The 22,806-nt window shown below is 39.4% G+C and overlaps 1 protein-coding gene across 1 annotated transcript in view; it reads right to left on the bottom strand.

Annotated features, from left to right (window-relative positions):
* Window positions 1–512: 512 nt before the first annotated feature.
* LOC123743530 (NLR family CARD domain-containing protein 3) overlaps window positions 513–22,806 on the bottom strand; it is a 29,738-nt gene continuing 7,444 nt past the window's right edge. Inside the window, exons 2-10 of the mRNA XM_045721276.1 lie at window positions 20,427–20,523; window positions 13,976–14,077; window positions 13,467–13,565; window positions 7,416–7,523; window positions 7,080–7,164; window positions 6,744–6,972; window positions 4,236–6,027; window positions 3,813–3,972; window positions 513–1,172 (exon numbers count right to left, since the gene is read on the bottom strand). Coding sequence (XP_045577232.1) covers window positions 630–1,172; window positions 3,813–3,972; window positions 4,236–6,027; window positions 6,744–6,972; window positions 7,080–7,164; window positions 7,416–7,523; window positions 13,467–13,565; window positions 13,976–14,077; window positions 20,427–20,464 — 3,156 coding nt within the window. The 5' untranslated portion in view covers window positions 20,465–20,523 and the 3' untranslated portion in view covers window positions 513–629. The remainder of the gene's footprint in view (window positions 1,173–3,812; window positions 3,973–4,235; window positions 6,028–6,743; window positions 6,973–7,079; window positions 7,165–7,415; window positions 7,524–13,466; window positions 13,566–13,975; window positions 14,078–20,426; window positions 20,524–22,806) is intronic.

Genomic DNA, 22,806 nt, shown 5'->3' with positions numbered 1-22,806 from the left:
CAGTGAGTCTGACAACATAGAGTAAATATCATGGCAGACAGGTTGTATTATGTTACGCTAAGCTTTCCCTGCTTACACTGTAATCGTGCAAGACTAATGTGAACACTGTGCAGAAATGGCTAGATGCTTCTACTTAACTTGATCAGTTTATATTATAATTTGTTCAAGAGTTTTCAGCTGATAGATAATGTAGTCAGCAAACGAAAATGCTGTTCCTACAAAGATACTCACCTCAGTGTTCTCCTGGTCTGATGAGTCACTCACCTCACTGTTGTATTGGTCAGATGAGTGGTGAGTGTGTGTCCAGTTTGTGTGTGAGTGGTAAGTGTGTCCAGTTTGTGTGTGTCAAGTGTGTGTATTTGTGTGTGTGTGTGTGTGTTCAGTATGTGTGTGTGTGTGTGTGTCCAGCGTGTGTGTGTGTCCAGTGTGTATCCAGTGTGTGTGTGTCCAGTGTGTGTGTGGTGCATCTGAACCGTTCTCACAGGGTTCAGGATCACAGAAAGAGACAGACACAGAGTTACCATGGTTATTATTTACAGGAATAAACTGGACCAAACTGGTGTGTGTGTGTTACTCTATGTATGTAAGTGTCATATTTCAAACATAAAACACATGATTAGAGTGAAACATCATGTAGTGTTTGACACAGGGACCACCTGACACAGGGACACTGAAGAGTCATCCCAAACATTAAACCCTGGATAGAGGGGCTCAGTGAATGTGGTGTGGAATGTGTGCAGGTGGGTCAGTGTGTCAGAGGAGACTCTGTAGAAGGACAGAGTACCGGCTGGCCAGTCCAGATACACTCCTACTCTGTGGGAGCTGGAGGAGGGGTCGTCTATGGTAGTGGTATTATTATTGTGACAGGTAGAGTAACTGTTGTCAGAGCAGAACAGACTCCAGGACTTGTCATTGGATCCAAGCCCGCAGTCCTTAACCCTTCCTCTCCTGTTGATTCCTTTATATGTCACTCCAATATTAGCCTCTCTCCCACTCCACTCTACCTCCCAGTAACAGCGCCCAGTCAGACCCTCTCTACACAGCACCTGGCTCCAGTAGTCAAATCTCTCTGGGTGATCAGGATACTGCTGCTTCTCTAACCTCCATGTCACCTTTCTGTTCTCCTCAGACAGAGAGAGGTGTTTGTGTACTGTGTTTGGGTCCAGTGTGAGATCACAGGCATCTGATGGATGAAACCAGACACAATCTTAGAAATCATCATCATCATTCACATTAGAATGTTAACTCACTTTTCACTAATTCATTTAATGTAGATGATTCTAGGTGTCAAAAGGAGAAGTTCATGTAACTTGATACTTGTTGAATGATCATATGTTATACTGTATGGTAATATAAAACACATTTATTCCCATTACTTACACACACTCACACACACACACAAACATTTATAATGTAACACGAACACACCACGCACATACACAGACAAACATATTGTCAAAGTAACTCTTTCTACACTTTGGTGTCCCTGATTTCTGCTTCTGCAGAACTACAGCTTATATTTAATATGACCAAGTAAGTAATGATGGTGGTCTTTGACATTAGACTTATTCTTAGTCATATACTTCACAGCAGTCAACACTCACATTTTCTAAGCCCTGGTGTCATTGTGTACTCTCCACTATGTTCCACACTGTGGAGGTAAGCAGAAGAACAGACAGTCATTGAGTGATACATGTTAACACGCACACACACACACACACACACACACACACACACACACACACACACACACACACACACACACACACACACACACACACACACACACACACACACACACACACACACACACACACACACACACAGAGAGAGAGAGAGTCAGCATATAACTTTGTCCAAGTGGTGGTAAGAATGTTTGGCTTAACTAGCCTGATAACTCAAACATGTCTGATATGAACATTGACATAAACCTTCTACATACTTGAGTTTCTCCAGTCTGCAGTGTGGATCCTCCAGTCCAGCAGAGAGCAGTCTGACTCCTGAGTCTCCTGGGTGATTGTAGCTCAGGTCCAGCTCTCTCAGGTGTGAGGGGTTTGACTTCAAAGCTGAGACCAGAGAAGAACAGCCTTCCTCTGTGACTAGACAGCCTGACAGCCTGCAAATAGTAAAATAAGTTTAAATTCACACTGCTATTCTCTGGTGGTGAAAATCTTCAACATATTCAGATATATCAGTGTCCTGAAACCTGCCATATCTATTCATAAATGTATATAACATTACAAATGACAAATTATCAAAGTATTGCATGTAGAGAGAAAAATATAAAGTAGACATATAATGTCACCTTTTATTTGACGGTATTTTCATACATATCTCTTTCACGTTTCAAAAGGAAAGCACTTTATGTATTTAGTCTCCCCATTTGAAGAAGGCATAATTATTCTGACCAATTCACTTATAGTGTTTAGCATTTGGTCCCAAACTCGTTGGTTGCATTAGCAGTTTGTTTTGGTTGTGTTTTAGGTTATGTTTTGCCAAATAGTAACTGAATGGTGGATGATGACTGGTTTAATCTTCTGTCTAAGTGAGTAGATAACATGCTTCTAAACACTACTAAATGAATCCTGATGATGCCATAATTAAGAAAAATAGGTAATCAATCACGAAAAATGATGAGCGAGAAAGTTACAGAGGCTACACAAACAGCGAATCTCTCATCATTACCAATAACAGAGATATGATCTTTGTGTCTCTGTAACTTTCTCATTCATCATCATTCACGATTCATTCATGATTATTCATAATCATGGTAGCATCCACATGAATGTAGAAGTGTTCAGAAACATTTTCTATACTTACTGACAAAACAAGTGAAGTGACTCCAAAATGACACAGGACATTATTCACCATTCAGTTTCTATTGGGAAAAACATCTCCCAAAACAACCAAAACAAACTGCTAGTGCATTCAACAACTTTGTAGAATCACAAGCTTGATGTAATCACTGCAGGCAAAGAATATGGGACCAATTACTAAACTTTTGACTATTTTAATACAATAGAAGTGCATTTGTCCAAATAATTACAACCTCTTCAAATGGGAGAACTAGATACGTAAATTGTATTCAGTATACAGTCCACACCATAGCTATTTTGACAGCGAAGCTAACATTTTAAACATGTCTCTATACTCCAGCATTTTAGATTTCAGATCAAATGTTTCATATGAGGTGACAGTATATAATGTCACCTTTTATTTGAGGGTATTTTCATACATATCTCTTTCACCATTTAGAAATGAAAGCACTTTATGTATCTAGTCGCCCCCATTTGAATAAGTCATAAGTATTCTGACCAATTCACGTATAGTGTATTAAAGAAGCAAAAAGTTTAGTGCTTTGTCCCATATTCCTTGCACACAATGACTACATCAAGCTTGATTTGGTTGTGTTTTGGGTTATGTTTTGCCCAATAGTAACTGAATGGTGGATGATAACTGGGGTAATTTTCATTCTAAATGAGTAGATAACATGTTTCTAAACACTATTAAATTAATCCTAGTGATGCCTTGATTAATAAAAATCATGAATGAATCCTGAATAATAATGAGAGAAAGTTACAGAGTCTACAACAAAACACGCTAGCCTCTCACCCTTACGCTCAAATATAAGGTGACATTCTGTACTGTCGCCTAATATGAAACAAATCTCAAATCCAAAATGCTGGAGCATAGCGCCAAATTTAAAATTGTAAGCTTCACTGTCCAAACACATATGGTGTGGACTACGTGGATCTGGTGAACAGTTATCACTTGTTGACCAACTTCAGGAATACTGACCTCAGAATCTCCAGTTTACAGTTGGGATTCCCCAGTCCAGCAGAGAGAAGCTTCACTCCTGAATCCTTCAGGTCATTGTTACTCAGATCCAGCTCTCTCAGGTGTGAGGGGTTTGAGCTGAGAACTGAGACCAGAGAAGCACAGCCTTTCTCTTTGACTCCACAGCCTGACAGCCTGACAGAAAGATCATCATGATTTCACAAACACACTGTTAATTTAACACCAGTAGTGTAGAAAGACAATGGCAGATGCATTTGGTTATTCTCTCAAACAACAGATAGATTAATCTTCCGTCTCCTAGAATTGTATGGTCACATTGTTATACAAATGTGAACATCTATCCATTGATTCACTGTGTTTTACAATAATACAGAATTTTCTCTAAACTGAAAATTCTTCCTGATGGTTAGTACTTAAATGTCATTTTATGTACTCACAGAGCAGCTCTGGAGCCTTTGACCACTGGCAGCAGCCTCAGAAGACCTTCCTCTGATCTGGAATATTTCTTCAGGTCAAACACATCTAGCTCCTTTTCTGAAGTCAGCAACACAAAGACCAGAGCTGACCACTGTGCAGGTGACAGTTTGGCTTCTGAAAGACTTCCTGAGCTCAGGTAGCTTTGGATCTCCTCCACTAGAGAATGGTCATTCAGTTCATTCAGACAGTGGAACAGATTGATGCACCTCTCTGGAGAGGGATTCTCCCTGATCTTATTCTTGATGGACTTGACTGTTTCTTCATGGCTCTGTGAGCTGCTTCTTGTCTTTGTCAGTAGACCTCGTAAGTGCTTCTGATTGGACTCCAGTGAGAGGCCCAGAAGGAAGCGGAGGAAAAGGTCCAGGTTTCCCGTCTCACTTTGTAAGGCTTTATCCACAGCACTCTTGTAGAAAGTAACTTCAGGCTTGTCTCTGAACAGCGCAGTAAAGTTCCTGTACTTTGATTGCGGTTCGGCCATTGTATTCTCATTGTTGTTGATGAATGAGAGGAACACATATAAAGCAGCCAGAAACTCCTGAATGCTCAGATGTACGAAGCAGTACACCTTGTCCTGGTACAGCCCACATTCCTCTTTAAAGATCTGTGTGCACAATCCTGAGTATACTGAGGCTTCATTGACATCAATGCCAGCCTCTTTCAGGTCTTCTTCATAGAAAATCAAATTGCCATTCACCAGCTGTTGAAAAGCCAGTTTTCCCAGTGACACAATGCTCTCTTTATTCCAGTGTGGACCTGTCTCTTCTTTCCCAAGATACTTTTCATTCTTCTGTTTGGTATGAAACACCACAAGGTGTGTGTACATCTCTGTTAGAGTCTTGGGCATCTCTTCTCTCTTGTGTTTCAGCATGTGTTCAAGGACTATTGCAGAAATCCAACAGAAGACTGGAATGTGGCACATGATGTGGAGGCTCCTTGATGTCTTTATGTGTGAGATGATTCTGCTGGCCAAGTCCTCATCACTGAATCTCTTCCTAAAGTACTCCTCCTTCTGTGGGTCATTGAACCCTCGTACCTCTGTCACCTGGTCAACACACCCTGAAGGGATTTTATTGGCTGCTGCAGGTCGGGTAGTTATCCAGAGGAGAGAAGAGGGAAGCAGAATTCCCTCGATTAGATTTGTCAGCAGAACATCTACTGAGGTTGACTCTGTGACGTCACAACAGATCTTGTTCTTCTGGAAGTCTAGGGGCAGTCGGCACTCATCCAGACCATCAAAGATGAACAGAACGTTGTACTTGTCGTAGTTGGAGATTCTTGATTCTTTGGTTTCCATTGAGAAGTGATTGAGAAGTTCAATCAAAGTGTGTTTTTCCCCTTTCATCAAATTCAGCTCCCGAAAAGGGAATGAAAATACAAATTGGACATCCTGATTTGCTTTTCCTTCAGCCCAGTCCAGAATGAACTTCTGCACAGAGACTGTTTTTCCAATGCCAGCGACTCCCTTTGTCAGCACAGTTCTGATAAGTTTGTCTTGTCCAGTTAAGGGTTTGAAGATGTCGTTACATTTGATTGCAGTCTCTGGTCTTGCTTGTTTCCTGGTTGTTGTCTCAATCTGTCTCAGCTCATGTTCATTATTGACCTCTCCTTTTCCACCCTCTGTGATGTAGAGCTCTGTGTAGATCTTATTGAGAAGTGTTGGGTTTCCTTGTTTAGCGATCCCCTCAAATATACATTGAAACTTCTTCTTTAGATTAGATTTGAGTTCACGTTGGCAAATCACAGCAAGCTCATCTGAATGAAGAAATAACATAGAGGATATTAATATTACGTCTGTTTTATTGCCTACAGTATTGTAAGACTGTGTTATAAAGTTGTACATTATAATCATTTATTCTCATAACTGCCTGTAGAAATGTGTAAATGTTTTCATAATGCATTTCACACTGGTGTGACTGATTATATTATTATTGGTATTATTGATGGTATTATTAATGTTGTCTCTCCTCTTCTCTGTCTAAATTAATCAACACAGCACATCCCTGCTAGTTGACGAGGTCACTTGGTGTTAGGAACGTTACACTACTCTCTCTGTTCAGAAAACACAACCTGTGCTTCTCTTTCACAAATCCCTCTTAACAGGACATGCTTTTGACCCTTATACACTATCCTACTTTTGCTCATCAGAGTAGCAAATGGCAGGAGGGGGTATTGACCTGAGGTAGGCTTGAAGCCAGGTCGCTTGACCCTAAGGAAATCATGCTACACACAACATCCCCAACAGGATAAGGGCCTCATCAAGGCTAGCATTGTTCAACTTTCAGGCAGCATGATTACCTTGTTAGGAAATGTCTAACTCGTACTGCTTTCATTACGATGGGGGATTAAGGCTGCTACAATATCATTGAGTTACACAGCTACTTTAGCTTAAACTTAGCTACAGCTTTTAAATGTTTGTTATAAAATAGCATTCAACATGAGGCAGACAACATGAGGCAGACAGCTCTTACTTTTCTCCAGTGTGTCAGCAAGCTCCTTCTGGTTCATTTTCCTCAGGATGTGCAGTGTGATCTTCAGAGCCTCCTTCCTGGCACTGCTCTCCTGCTTCTCATCTTCAGCATCCACCACTTCCTCATCCTGCTTCTGACTCTCAAAGCCTTGTGGGAGTTCTGAACCAAGAATCCTCTTGAACCTCTTCAGCTCATTCTTCACAAATGTCATAATATTCTCTTCAAGCAACTGAAATAAATAAATAAATAATGTCTCATTAACACATTAATGAATGATTGACAGATCAACTTTACTTGAGGTAAACAAAAATGTATGTACATAACAGGACAACATACAATGAATATGGAGGCCAGGTCTGTTTGATGACTCTGGGAAGACTGACCACTGAGAATCCCTGACTCTGATCTCTCCTGTTGGTTTCTGTGGAGAAAACATCAAAGGAGAGCACACACACACACACACACACACACACACACACACACACACACACACACACACACAGGAAGGGAATGGTGTGTTTGTTTAGTTTTGTGTTAGGACTATGAAAATGGAAAAAAGGATTAGCCTATGGATTATGAAAACAACCTAAATAGATGGGAAAATGGGAGAGGAGAAATGACTAGATACAGTGATATTTAACTCGCTGACCATGACCCATGAGTTCTTCTTACCTTTGTTCAGTAGAAAAGTCTCCCTCTCTAAACATTATAGGAGGAACCATAGACTTCATTGACACACAGCTGGGTGCAGGGGAGGCTGGTCTCTCCTGCCTGATTGGACTTCAACACAACAGAGACAAACATTCAATCTCATCTACTCTGAGCTCAGATGGGGAAATATAAGAAGAGTATAATTCAAAAATGGTTTATATCCATTTTCAGAAATGTTGGTAAATTCAACTTTATTGTTTAAAGAAATGATGAAAGGGATTGATGTGTTTTTTCACTATCTAATTATGGCATGGGGTTGTTCAATGAGAGAAATGTATTTGTTTAAAAACTATCTCTAGATCTTTTAATTTCAGTGAGATATATAATCATGTTTCTTTAATGCTATATATCTGCGTCACTGAAATAAGTAGTACTGCTAGGTTTAACACAGTCAAATGTAACAAATAACTTTTTTAAATAAAGAACTGTATAAATTATACATTTGTGACAGCAATATTAAAATACATTTTTACAAAATAATTCAATACAGTAATATGAGATCTGTATGTAAAACATTTACTTCGGAATTTAGTAGATGTTTTTATCCATGGCCCGGTTTCACAAAAGCATCTTAAGGCTAAACTGTTTCCCAGAACCATCGTTACTAACGTTGCACTTGAAAACGCTTGTAATCCAACGCCTGCCTAACATCACTTGTAGAACAGCTACAGTGGTTCCTCCTTTAAAAGTTGCGAGTTTACACCGCGGGACTTAGCGGTATCCAGCGTCACGGCTTCATTGCTCCAGACCACCACAAGGGGAAGATAGATCACTCGTTATGCATTTGGGTCCCAAGGTTTTTATATGATCAATCATATCGAGTGATTCCAATGACGAATTTGACACGAGTGGTGACTTGATGACTTTCTTAAGCAAAGATGGCTGACAAAACATTATGGGGGAAGCAAATGTAAGTAATTATAACGTCATAACGAGTCAGGCAAAAAATATACAATTGAGAGGAATATGTTAGTTAATGTAGAGACAAACGATTGTGCATATGTTTTTTTTCATAAAGTTAATTCACGAAAATCACTATTTAGCAAGTTAGCTGACTAGCCAGCTAGCTAGCTGGTGTTATGACATGAGTATAACATTGTAATTCGTGTTGTTTAATGTTTTAGGGACTCCTGAGAAAACCAGCAAACCAGGCTGTCATCTTGGGAAACAGTGGATGTAAAGAATATAGCTAGCTAAATCATTTACTGCAAATTGAATGTACAATTGTGTAAGCTTGCCTTGCCGTGCAATGCAGCTGAAGTAACATAGCTAGCAAACTATTTACTTGCTTATTGTATAGTGGTGGATAAAATAACTGTATGCCTATGGATATGTAGCTAGCTACAATATGTAGCCGATCTGTGTATGGACCCTAAAATGTTAGGTTCTGAACTAATAGTCATACCAATCTATGAACCTCAGGGGCGGCAGGTAGCCTAGTGGTTAGAGCGTTGGACTAGTAACCGAAAGGTTGCAAGATTGAATCCCCGAGCTGACAAGGTAAAAAGCTGTCGTTCTGCCCCTGAACAAGGCAGTTAACCCACCGTTCCTAGGCCGTCATTGAAAATAAGAATTTGTTCTTAACTGACTTGCCTAGTTAAATAAAGGTAAAAACAAAACAAAAAACTCCTAGTTATTGTGTCAACTTCAAGTCTGAATGGTGTAAATGAAGCCTATGGATAGAGTAGAATATAATAACTTTATTGTGCCAAGGATGCAAGTCCTATATACATGTACTGTAGTTATTACCACGCATGAGATCCCCACATTGTAGCCTGTACATTGAATATCTTCACTGATCATGTACTCTTCCTTGGCAAATTGTCACGACTCCTGCCGAGGCTGACTCCTGTCCCTGTTCGGGTGGCGCTCGGCGGTCGTCGTCACCGGCCTACTAGCTGCCACCGATCCCTTTTTCCCTTTTCTGTTGGTTTTGTCTTGATTGTTTGCACCTGTGTATGATTAGTGTTTAGTTGAGTATTTAAGCCCGTTTCCCCACCTGTTCTGTGTGCGGGCTTACTTTCTGTTGTCGACTGTTGTCTATGCAGTGGTACGTGTTATTGGATCATTGTGTTTGTTGGATCACACCCAGTTGTGTTTTCGTGGGTGTACTTTTCTTTTACGGTGCAATTCATTAAAAGCCCGTTAGCAACTACTCCTGTTTCCTGCGCCTGACTCCACACCCACTACTGCAATCGTTACACAAATAAAGATGCGGTTCAGGTATGAATCTCTGTGAGACATTCTTTTTCAGTCATATCCAATACCAGGTGTATCAAACTCCATTCTTTGAATGATGCTGTGTCTGCATGTATGTATTACAATGGGACATCAATGATTACACATTGTAACTATGCAATAGACTAGAAACATGATATAAGTAAAGGTTGATTTGTAATTCATACATACAAAAAAAACTATGCACATGTTACATCTTCGGCCATTGTAATATAGATAAATCTTTAAAACACTCGTAAGCCTAAATTCCATTGCTATCGGGAAACCGGCACCGGACAGACTTATAGTACAGTTGCCATATCTTAATTTGATCTGTTGTGGCAGAAATGTTCCTGCACAGCAGGAAATGCAAACTTGAAGTGTATTTGAGGTTTAAAACGACTTCTAAATTTTGTAATTTCCAGTTAAACATTTCTAACTGATAAAAACTGTGGATATATCGTTTTGGAAATAAACATAATAAATTCTTTAAAAAGTTGTCATCTCACCACTTAGGTTTGGTGTCATGTTCCCCAGAGAGACTCATTTTAGAGGCAGAGACCCCATCCTCTCTCTCTCCCCAGAGAGACACATTTTAGAGCACTGACCCCTAAACAGAGATCCAGCATGTTGGTTGTTGTTAAACACAGTGACAACTAATTATTGAATGTCAATTGTTCTCATTAATTCATTATCTCTTAGAAATAAAACATTTACTAACAGACACATCCAAACAGTCAGGTGATTTAATGCAATCACATGAACATGTAGTTGTGACTGATATCTCGTCTCCTTGTTAACTGTCAATAATAATAATAATATGTCACTGTTTGTCACACACACACACACACACACACAGGGAGGGAATGGTGTGTTTGTTTAATATTGTGTTAGGACTATGAAAATGGAAAAAAGGATTAGCCTATGGATTATGAAAACAACCTAAAAATGGGAAAATGGGAGAGGAGAAATGACTAGAGACAGTGATGTTTAACTCGCTGACCATGACCCATGAGTTCTTCTTACCTTTGTTCAGTAGAAAAGTCTACCTCTCTAAACACTATAGGATGAACATACTTCATTGACACACAGCTGGGTACAGGGGAGGCTGGTCTCTCCTGCCTGATTGGACTTCAACACAACAGAGACAAACATTCAATTCTCATTTACTCTGAGCTCAGATGGGGAAATATGAGAAGAGTATAATTCAAAAATGGTATCCTTTTTCAGAAATGTTGGTAAATTCAATTTTATTGTTTAAAGAAATGATGAAAGGGATTGATGTGTTTTTTCACTAGCTAATTATGGCATGGGGTTGTTCAATGAGAGAGTCAAATGTATTTGTTTAAAAACTATCTCTAGATCTTTTAATTTCAGTGAGATAAATAATCATGTTTCTTTAATGCTATATATCTGCGTCACTCAAGAAATAAGTAGTACGGCTAGGTTTAACACAGTCAAATGTAACAAATAACTATATTTAAATAAAGAACTGTATAAATTATACATTTGTGACATCAATATTAAAATACATTTTTACAAAATAATTCAATACAGTAATATGAGATCTGTATGTAAAACATTTACTTCGAATTTAGTAGATGTTTTTATCCATGGCCCGGTTTCACAAAAAGCATCTTAAGGCTAGTAACTGTTTCCCAGAACCATTGTTACTAACGTTGCACTTGAAAACGCTTGTAATCCAACGCCTGCCTAACATCACTTGTAGAACAGCTACAGTGGTTCCTCCTTTAAAAGTTGCGAGTTTACACCGCGGGACTTAGCGGTATCCAGCGTCACGGCTTCATTGCTCCAGACCACCACAAGGGGAAGATAGATCACTCGTTATGCATTTGGGTCCCAAGGTTTTTATATGATCAATCATATCGAGTGATTCCAATGACGAATTTGACACGAGTGGTGACTTGATGACTTTCTTAAGCAAAGATGGCTGACAAAACATTATGGGGGAAGCAAATGTAAGTAATTATAACGTCATAACGAGTCAGGCAAAAAATATACAATTGAGAGGAATATGTTAGTTAATGTAGAGACAAACGATTGTGCATATGTTTTTTTCATAAAGTTAATTCACGAAAATCACTATTTAGCAAGTTAGCTGACTAGCCAGCTAGCTAGCTGGTGTTATGACATGAGTATAACATTGTAATTCGTGTTGTTTAATGTTTTAGGGACTCCTGAGAAAACCAGCAAACCAGGCTGTCATCTTGGGAAACAGTGGATGTAAAGAATATAGCTAGCTAAATCATTTACTGCAAATTGAATGTACAATTGTGTAAGCTTGCCTTGCCGTGCAATGCAGCTGAAGTAACATAGCTAGCAAACTATTTACTTGCTTATTGTATAGTGGTGGATAAAATAACTGTATGCCTATGGATATGTAGCTAGCTACAGTATGTAGCCGATCTGTGTATGGACCCTAAAATGTTAGGTTCTGAACTAATAGTCATACCAATCTATGAACCTCAGGGGCGGCAGGTAGCCTAGTGGTTAGAGCGTTGGACTAGTAACCGAAAGGTTGCAAGATTGAATCCCCGAGCTGACAAGGTAAAAAGCTGTCGTTCTGCCCCTGAACAAGGCAGTTAACCCACCGTTCCTAGGCCGTCATTGAAAATAAGAATTTGTTCTTAACTGACTTGCCTAGTTAAATAAAGGTAAAAACAAAACAAAAAACTCCTAGTTATTGTGTCAACTTCAAGTCTGAATGGTGTAAATGAAGCCTATGGATAGAGTAGAATATAATAACTTTATTGTGCCAAGGATGCAAGTCCTATATACATGTACTGTAGTTATTACCACGCATGAGATCCCCACATTGTAGCCTGTACATTGAATATCTTCACTGATCATGTACTCTTCCTTGGCAAATTGTCACGACTCCTGCCGAGGCTGACTCCTGTCCCTGTTCGGGTGGCGCTCGGCGGTCGTCGTCACCGGCCTACTAGCTGCCACCGATCCCTTTTTCCCTTTTCTGTTGGTTTTGTCTTGATTGTTTGCACCTGTGTATGATTAGTGTTTAGTTGAGTATTTAAGCCCGTTTCCCCACCTGTTCTGTGTGCGGGCTTACTTGCTGTTGTCGTCTGTTGTTTATGCAGTGGTACGTGTTATTGGATCATTGTGTTTGTTGGATCACACCCAGTTGTGTTTTCGTGGGTGTACTTTTCTTTTACGGTGCAATTCATTAAAAGCCCGTTAGCAACTACTCCTGTTTCCTGCGCCTGACTCCACACCCACTACTGCAATCGTTACACAAATAAAGATGCGGTTCAGGTATGAATCTCTGTGAGACATTCTTTTTCAGTCATATCCAATACCAGGTGTATCAAACTCCATTCTTTGAATGATGCTGTGTCTGCATGTATGTATTACAATGGGACATCAATGATTACACATTGTAACTATGCAATAGACTAGAAACATGATATAAGTAAAGGTTGATTTGTAATTCATACATACAAAAAAAAACTATGCACATGTTACATCTTCGGCCATTGTAATATAGATAAATCTTTAAAACACTCGTAAGCCTAAATTCCATTGCTATCGGGAAACCGGCACCGGACAGACTTATAGTACAGTTGCCATATCTTAATTTGATCTGTTGTGGCAGAAATGTTCCTGCACAGCAGGAAATGCAAACTTGAAGTGTATTTGAGGTTTAAAACGACTTCTAAATTTTGTAATTTCCAGTTAAACATTTCTAACTGATAAAAACTGTGGATATATCGTTTTGGAAATAAACATAATAAATTCTTTAAAAAGTTGTCATCTCACCACTTAGGTTTGGTGTCATGTTCCCCAGAGAGACTCATTTTAGAGGCAGAGACCCCATCCTCTCTCTCCCCAGAGAGACACATTTTAGAGCACTGACCCCTAAACAGAGATCCAGCATGTTGGTTGTTGTTAAACACAGTGACAACTAATTATTGAATGTCAATTGTTCTCATTAATTCATTATCTCTTAGAAATAAAACATTTACTAACAGACACATCCAAACAGTCAGGTGATTTAATGCAATCACATGAACATGTAGTTGTGACTGATATCTCGTCTCCTTGTTAACTGTCAATAATAATAATAATATGTCACTGTTTGTCACACACACACACACACACACACACGGAGGGAATGTTGTGTTTGTTTAATATTGTTTTAGAACTATGAAAATGGAAAAAAGGATTAGCCTATGGATTATGAAAACAACAAAAATAAATGGGAGAGGAGAAATAACTAGAGACAGTGTTGTTTAACTCACTGAACATGACCCATGAGTTCTTCTTACCTTTGTTCAGTAGAAAAGTCTACTTCTCTCAACTCTATAGGTTGACTCTTCATGGACACACAGCTGGGTACAGGGGAGGCTGGTCTCTCCTGCTTGATTGGACTTCAACACAACAGAGACAAAAATTCCATCTCTCATTTACTCTGAACTCAGATGGGGAAACATGAGAAGAGATTCCTTCCAAAACGCTCCTTTTTCAGAAATGTTGGTAATTTATGTTTTAAATACATGATCAAAGAGATACGTTTTTTTTCACTAGCTAATCATAGCATGGGGTTGTTCAATGACATTTTATTTTATTTATTTAACTAGGCCAGTCAGTTAAGAACAAATGTTTATTTACAATGACGGCCTAGGCACAGTGGGTTAACTGCCTTGTTCAGGGGCAGAACGACAGCTTTTTACCTTTTCAGCTCAGGGATTCGATCTAGCAACCTTTCGGTTACTGGCCCAACTCTCTAACCACCATATGCCACCCCAACAAATGTTTGTTTAAAATCTATCACTTGATGGTTTAATTTCAGAGAAACAAATAATCATGTTTTTTTTGCATAATGCCATATATCTGCATCACTCTCAGAGAAATACGTAGTACGGCTAGGTTTTACACAGTCAAATGTAACAAATAACTATATTTATAATAAAGAACTGTTTAAATAATACATTTGTGACATCAGTATATGAGATCTGTATGTAAAACATTTTCATGCAAAATTATTGTCATTTAGCCGATGTATTTATCCAGGGCCCAGTTTCCGAAAAGCATCTTATTAAGGTAAAGTTAATTGTTAGATCCTTCATAGGAGCATTGTTAAATCTCCGAGCTTGAAAGAGAGTGACCCGCCTAAACATATTTTACTGGTTTGTGACTCACTGACTTCGTCCCCGGTTAGTGGGGTATAAAGCAGCCCAAGAGTTAACAAACACAGATCAGGGAGAGTTTGAGAGGCAGATTTATTGAACCCCCTTGACTGTCAGGCTCCAGTCATGGGGATGGGGAGTGGAGTGTACAGCTTGGGGTTGTGAGGTGCTGATAACAGTCACCGGCAGGGAATTCGTAACAGAGCTGTTTCTCAAAACATCGTTATTAACGTTGCACTTCAAAATGCTCGTAATCTAACACCTTTCTCAGACCACTTGTAGAAGAGTCTTTAGATGCTTTTTTGCCCTCACTTTATACAGAGAAGATCTAGGTTAAACATGCTATAGTCTTGCTGTAGGTTAGGACCTCTGGGGACTAAATATCCTAAGGAATGGATCCAGTGTTTGTCAACGTCTCCACCGTGTTTGTTTTTGCTAACTTGTTTAATTTCCCCCCCAAATAAAACTCACAAAGCGAGAGTCCTCTTTCTTTGAAATGGAGGGTCTCTGGGCTATTGGCGTCGGCACATCGAATGGCACTTCAGTACATTCTAGTGCGTAACTCCCTTAAGGTCTCTCATATGTAAAATAAGCTGCACGGGCAGCGAATCACGTAGATCACAATGTGAAAATCGCAATTGGAAAATAAATAATTTAGATTTTTTTCACGATCCGATCTGAGGTTCGAGAAACCTTACATACTTTTGGCATTGAGTACAATTGCCAGATTTGTAGTTGCTGGGGGAAAGGCTTTTACTGGTTCCATTTATGTATTTGACCACTAGGTGGCGACATTGACCACAGTACCACTCACCCTGAGGTCCAACCTGTATAGTCTACCACACCCTCTCTCATTAGCACCACCAGCTGATGAGAGACACTAGGCCCTCCATAGAATGAGTTTGATGTCCCTAAATGAACTTGTCCACTGCTTTTGTGTGATTATTTTGATAAAAGACATTGAAGGCCATTGAAAGACACACCTTTAATCTTTTGAACTTGCTTAAATAAAACAAATCATTTTTCAAATCAAGTATTATTTGTCAGATGCTCCGAATAAAACAAGTGTAGTCCTTACCTTGAAATGCTTACTGACAAGCCCTTAACCAACAATGCAGTTCAAGAAAGAGTTAAGAAAAGATTTACTAAATAAACTAAAGTAAAAAACTATAAAAAGTTACACAATAAAATAACAATAATGAGGCTATATACAGGGGGTACCGGTATCGAGTCAGTGTGCGGGGGTACAGGTTAGTTGAGGTAATTTGTACATGTAGGTAGGGGTGAAGTGACTATGCATAGATAATAAACAGCGAGTAGCAGCACTGTAAAAACAAATAGAGGTGGGTGTCAATGTAAATAGTCTGGGTGGCCAATTGATTAATTGTTCAGGATTCTTATGGCTTGGGGTTAGAAGCTGTTAAGGAGCCTTTTGGTCCTAGACTTGGCGCTCCGGTGCCGCTTGCTGTGCGGTAGCAGAGAGAACAGTCTATGTAGAGTAGCATCCGCGTCATCTGACCACTTCCGTATTACTTCCTGCTTTAATTTTTGCTTGTAAGCAGGAATCAGGAGGATATAATTATTGTCAGATTTGCCAAATGGAGGGCGAGGGAGAGCTTTGCATGTCTCTCTGTGTGTGGAGTAAAGGTGATCTAGAGTTTTTTTTCCTGCTGGTAGAAATGGTAAAACTGATTTAAGTTTGCCTGCATTAAAGTCCCTGGCCACTAGTAGCCCTGCTTCCGGATGAGCATTTTCTTGTTTGCTTATGGCCTTATACAGCTCGTTGAGTGTGGTCGTAGTGCCAGCATCGATTTGTGGTGGTAAATAGACGACTATGAATAATACAGATGAGAACTCTCTTGGTAGATAGTGTGGTCTACAGCTTATCATGAGGTACTCTAACTCAGGCGATGATTTGGAAGACTAAAATGTGCACAATGATGTGCCAAATATGTGATTTATTGGGTACGCATTAGAATAAGCCCCCTCAATATTTGCAGCTGTAGGTGGTAATATCTCTCTAGAAGCTGATCCATCGTCATTATTGTGAAGTAGTTATAATGTTAAGGTAAGATCTGAATGGAGAAAGCTGAGCAGTGCTCCCTTTCAATCCTATCATTTACATTTTAGTCATTTAGCAGACGCTCTTATCCAGAGCAACTTACAGTAGTGAATGCATACATTTAATTTCATGCATTTCTTTTTTTTTTTTTTTTTACTGACCCCCCGTGGGAATCAAACCCACAACCCTGGCGTTGCACACACCATGCTGGCGTTGCAAACACCATGCTCGACCAACTGAGCCACATGCTCTACCAGTATCGACACATGCTCCAACAACGTAAGGGACCATTTTGGGAAACGCATGTTTCATCTTCGCCCGTTGTAGGAAAGATGAATCTTAAAACACTCATAAGCATACGTTTTATTGCTATCAGGAAACCGGCCCCAGAGACTCTTACAGTACAGTTGCCATATCTTAATTTGATAATCCTGTGCTGCAGGAATTTTCCTGTCAGACTTGATTAGCCTTAATGAAAAATCGATCAACCCCTACAAAAATGTTCATTAATACAATCAACATAATAATTCATATTTCCTGTTGCTGCAGGATTATTTTCCTGCTTTGATAAAATGAGTCAAATTAAGATATGGTATATGTAAGTGCGTTCATCTTAAGATAGCTGGGTGAGACAACCACATATCACAGTCAAATAATCAGGATACAAACATTCCATTCAAGCTAAACAAATGATATACAGTGCATTAGAAAAAAAAACATTTAATACATTTTAGAATAAGGCTGTAACGTAACAAAATGTTGAAAAAGTGAAGGGGTCTGAACACTTTCTGATTGCACTGTATAGTGTTTAAAAAAACAAAAAAACATTTTCATTCACATTTGAAATCTATTAATACAAAACCTGAGCAAAGTCATATTGAAGGTTCCCATAAGCAACCATTTATGATGAAAAAACACAAATGTGAAAAAATGTTGGATATAACGTTTTGGAAATAAACTCTTTATAAATTATTAAACAATATTCTCATCTCACCTCTTAGTTTTGGTGTCATGTTCTCCAGAGAGACTCATTTTAGAGACAGGGCCCGGATTTATATGTGCTATGTTACATCTAGTCTATTAGACCAGGCTGGGGTAGCATGTAGGCCTACAGGACACTGTATGTGTATCACCATGAGTCAGTATGTCCATGATCGATACGGGGGAAGATATACCATACGACTGTATATGAACCATGGATAGAGTAATGTGGTGCCTCCACCTAATAAGAATGAACACTTGAAAGGTCACAACTTGCTTATAAGGAAACTATATGATACAACCAAGTTAGTGGAATTAATCCAAGATAATGTTCCAAAATAGATTACAATGTAAAAGTAAAATAATGTAAGGACATTGCGATTATCACAAAGGACACAATGAACCACCAGACGACCACAGAATAATACTGGACCTATAAAACCCTGAGATGAACTGTAAACCAGAATAATATTAAAACCTCAAAATGAGAAAAGGATTTGAATTAGACTGACACTCAGTGGTCAGTTTACTAGGCAACGGTGTTTCTGCTGCAGTCATTTAACAGTGCTGCTGTGTCACTGCAAAATCTTTGCTGCCACACCCAAAAAATATTTCTGTCGAGGCACACTTTGAAAACGCTACAACAGTCCATATTTACTTTTCCTCTGCAAACAAAACGTGTTCTGAATAAAAAAAAAATCGGACAACCCCATAGTAGAATAGTTGATCTGTTTACCTAGACAGCTTGTTGTTGTGTATTCTATGCAAGATAAATATGCCTCTCAAGACGCATTCAAGTTACAAGAGCCATAGGGAGGGAAACCTGCATTCTGACAAGCAGTCAATGCACAACAATTCTTGTAATTGTGAGAAAAACAGCAGTATTAATGGTCTTTGTTAAAAAGAGGGTGATCCCAGCGTTCCATTCCTACTTTATTTATTTCTAAACTACTAAATATGTACAAACTGCACCATTTTAAACCTGGAGTTTTTAGCAAAGTCATCGTTAAAACCTTACCACAATTCACCATGAGTGCATAGACAAGAGTGGGGCTAAATGTAACACGAGTCAATTGTAGGGTAACTTGGGGTAAAACGCCACTCTACTTTTTAAAATAAAACATTTTACGGAGTGACTAAAATTGTGATGAGACAGGTGGCATTTGTATTTGAGCAAGAGTTGTGGCAACCAGAGATCACTTAGCACTTCAATCTAGTTGCTTCTGTAAGTCGCTCTGGATAAGAGTGTCTGATAAATGACACGAGTTTTGGCAACCAGGGAAAGTGTTGGCAGAAATATTGTGACATGGTTTCTGGGAGAAGCACAGGCATGGGGCTTGTTACCCCAAGTTAGCCTAACTGGTAGGCCTACATTATATTCACTGAGTTAATGCACATTATTTGGGACATAAAATTCATCAATAGATGCTAACTAGTTAAAAGATTACATTTGGGATCTAGCTAATGATTAGCCCAATAGGTTAAATGCAGATAGGCAACCCCATTCTTCAGCCTATTTATTTATAGCCACTATGCTGCATCAGTTGGGCTACAGTTGATAATGCTTACTGATAATAGCACATCAGATAATATACCATCCATGCAGGCTATATGGTCCAATATCTTAAAATCATTTAACATCTGATAATAGACGATCCATACAGGTTATATGGTCCAATATGTTAAAATCACTTAACATCATATTTACCAATATCTTATTGGGCTATTTAATGGAGGTGGAAATTATATTTTAGATGGTATCTGTCACGTTCGTCGTATGGAGTAGACCAAAACGCAGTGGGAATGTGTATGCTCATCTTATTTATTAAAGAAACGAAACAAAACACTTGAACAAAACAACGACGAAAACCAGTCCTGTAAGGACAAACTGACTATACGGAGAAACAACTACCCACAAATCCCAATGAAAAACACCCCTATTAAATAGGACCTTCAATTAGAGGCAACGAGGAACAGCTGCCTCCAATTGAAGGTCAACCCAATAAACTAAGCATAGAAATAGAATACATAGACACAGACATAGAAATAGACTAACATAGAACATTGCCCAAAAACCCAGAGACACACTAAACAAACACCCCCTGCCACGCCCTAACCAAACTACAATAACAAACAACCCCTTTACTGGTCAGGACGTGACAGTATCAGCATCATTTTAATACATTTTGGAGTAGAATGTCTTTTTAAAAAGTCACCAGAACTGAGCTTCTCAATTCTTCTACATAAACATAATCTCGGGGGACCCCGGACATAAGTAAAAATCATCTTAAAATAGCTAGGTGAGACAACCACATATCACAATCAGATATACAGGATACGGACATTCAATTCCAGCTAAACAATAGATATATCGCATTTTGCTCAAAATATATTTTCATACGCTAACAGCTACTAATTAAAAACTTAGAACAGTAATATTTTACCCACAAATGAAGGTACCCATAAGTAAACATTTCTGATGAAAAAGCAAACATGCGTTTTGGAAATAAACACTTAATAAATTCTTAAACAACATTGTCATCTCACCTCTTAGCTTTGGTGTCATGTTCCCCAGAGAGACTCATTTTAGAGGCAGTGCCCCTCTCCTCGCTCTTCTCAGAGACTAATTTGAGAGTATTGACCCCTAAAACAAAGAGCCAATATATGTATTAAACATTTGTCTATTCTAAAGGTAGACTCAGCACAGCAGATGCCAGACGTTGCTCTCACTCAGAATATCTGTGCACATGCCAAGGTTCGCTTCACGCTGCTACAACCTGGTTGCTACGGGACAAAAACAGCGGAGAAGTTTATTCTCCAGCTTCAACGCTCTTAGATGTTAAGGAGTATGACCCTGAGTCTACGTTTAAAACTTCTGTCTTTATGTTTTATTGTCCATCTGATCTCCATGTTACTGTGATACTTTTCAACTGTTGAGAAAATGTACGTGCAATCAAATCCATCATTTTTTTTACAAAAAGTTGCATTGGATCTAAACGTTTATTTATTTTTGTTTAACTTGGCAAGTCAGTTAAGAACAAATTCTTATTACAATGACGGCCTACCAAAAGGTAAAAGGCCTCCAGCGGGGATGGGGGCTGGGATTAAAAATAAAAATAAATGAAATACAAATATTGGACAAAACACATATCATGACAAGAGAGACAACACAACACTACATAAAGAGAGACCTAAGACAACAACATAGCATGGCATCAACACATGACAACAGAACATGGTAGCAACACAACATGACAACAACATGGTAGCAACACAACATGGCAGAAGCACAGGGTGCAAACATTATTGGGCACAGACGACAGCACAAAGGGCAAGAAGGTAGAGACAACAATACATCATGCAAAGCAGCCAGAGCTGTCAGTAGGAGTGTCCATGATTGAGTCTTTGAATGAAGAGATTGAGATAAAACTGTCCAGTTTGAGTGATTGTTGCAGCTCGTTCCAGTCGCTAGCTGCAGTGAACTGAAAAGACGAGCTACCCAGGGATGTGTGTGCTTTGGGGACCTATAACAGAATGTGCTTGGCAGAACGGGTGTTGTATGTGGAGGATGAGGGCTGCAGTAGATATCTCAGATAGGGGGGAGTGAGGACTAAGAGGGTTTTATAAATAAGCATCAACCAGTGGGTCTTGCGACGTGTATACAGAGATAACCAGTTTACAGAAGAGAATAGAGTGCGGTGATGTGTCCTATATGGAGCATTGATGGCAAATCTGATGGCTGAATGGTAAAGCACATCTAGCCGCTCGAGAGCACCCTTATCTGCCGATCTATAAACTACGTCTCCATAATCTACCATGGGTAGGATGGTCATCCTGTAGTGGAGCAGGTTGAGAGCTTCAAGTTCCTTGGTGTCCACATCACCAACAAACTAACATGTTCCAAGCACACCAAGACAGTTGTGAAGAGGGCACAACAAAACCTATTCCCCCTCAGGAGACTGAAAAGATTTGTCATGGGTCCTCAGATCCTCAAAAAGTTATACAGCTGCACTATTGAGAGCATCCTGACTGGTTGCATCACTGCCTGGTATGGAAACTGCTCGGCCTCTGACCGCAAGGCGCTTACAGAGGATAGTGTGTACAGCCCAGTACATCACTAGAGCCAAGTGTCCTGCCATCCAGGACCTCTATACCAGTCGGTGTCAGAGGAAGGCCCTAACAATTGTCAAAGACTCCAGCCACCCTAATCATAGACTGTTCTCTCTGCTACCGCACGGCAAGCAGTACCGGAGAGCCAAGTCTAGTGTCCAAGAGGCTTCTAAACAGCTTCTACCTCCAAGCCATAAGACTCCTGATCATCTAATCAAATGGCTACCCAGACTATTTGCATTGCCCCCCCCACACACTCTTTTACAATGCTGCTACTCTCTGAAATTATATATGCATAGTCACTTTAATAACTCAACCTACATGTACATATTGTAGCGGGGCAGGGGAAAAAGAGGGAGAAGGATCACGGCTAGTCGTATTAGAAGGGGTAGGAGATGAGGAAATGTTGGATGAGCAAGGAGGCATGGCTGAGTCAAATAGGAATCCTGACATAACTTCTCTAGGATAGGGGGCAGTATTTTGACGTCCGGATGAAAGACGTACCCAAATTAAACTGCCTGCTTATCGGGCCCAGAAGGTAGGATATGCATATTATTAGTAGATAGAAAACACTCTGAAGTTTCTAAAACTGTTTGAATGATGTCTGTGAGTATAACAGAACTCATATGGCAGGCAAAAACCTGAGAAGAAATCCAACCAGGAGGTGACTTGTAGTTTTTCTATGTAATCCCTATTCAAACTACAGTGTCTGTGGGGTCATTTTGCACTTCCTAAGGCTTCCATTGGCTGTCAACAGCCTTTAGAAACTTGTTTCATGCGTCTATTGTTACTGGGCAGAGAATAGGAGCTCAGTTAA

This window comes from Salmo salar, chromosome ssa06, assembly GCF_905237065.1.
Source record: "Salmo salar chromosome ssa06, Ssal_v3.1, whole genome shotgun sequence".
In the NCBI taxonomy this organism is placed as follows: domain Eukaryota; kingdom Metazoa; phylum Chordata; class Actinopteri; order Salmoniformes; family Salmonidae; genus Salmo; species Salmo salar.
Note: the sequence above shows the minus strand (reverse complement) of the source record. Positions and strands in the feature narration are given on the sequence as shown.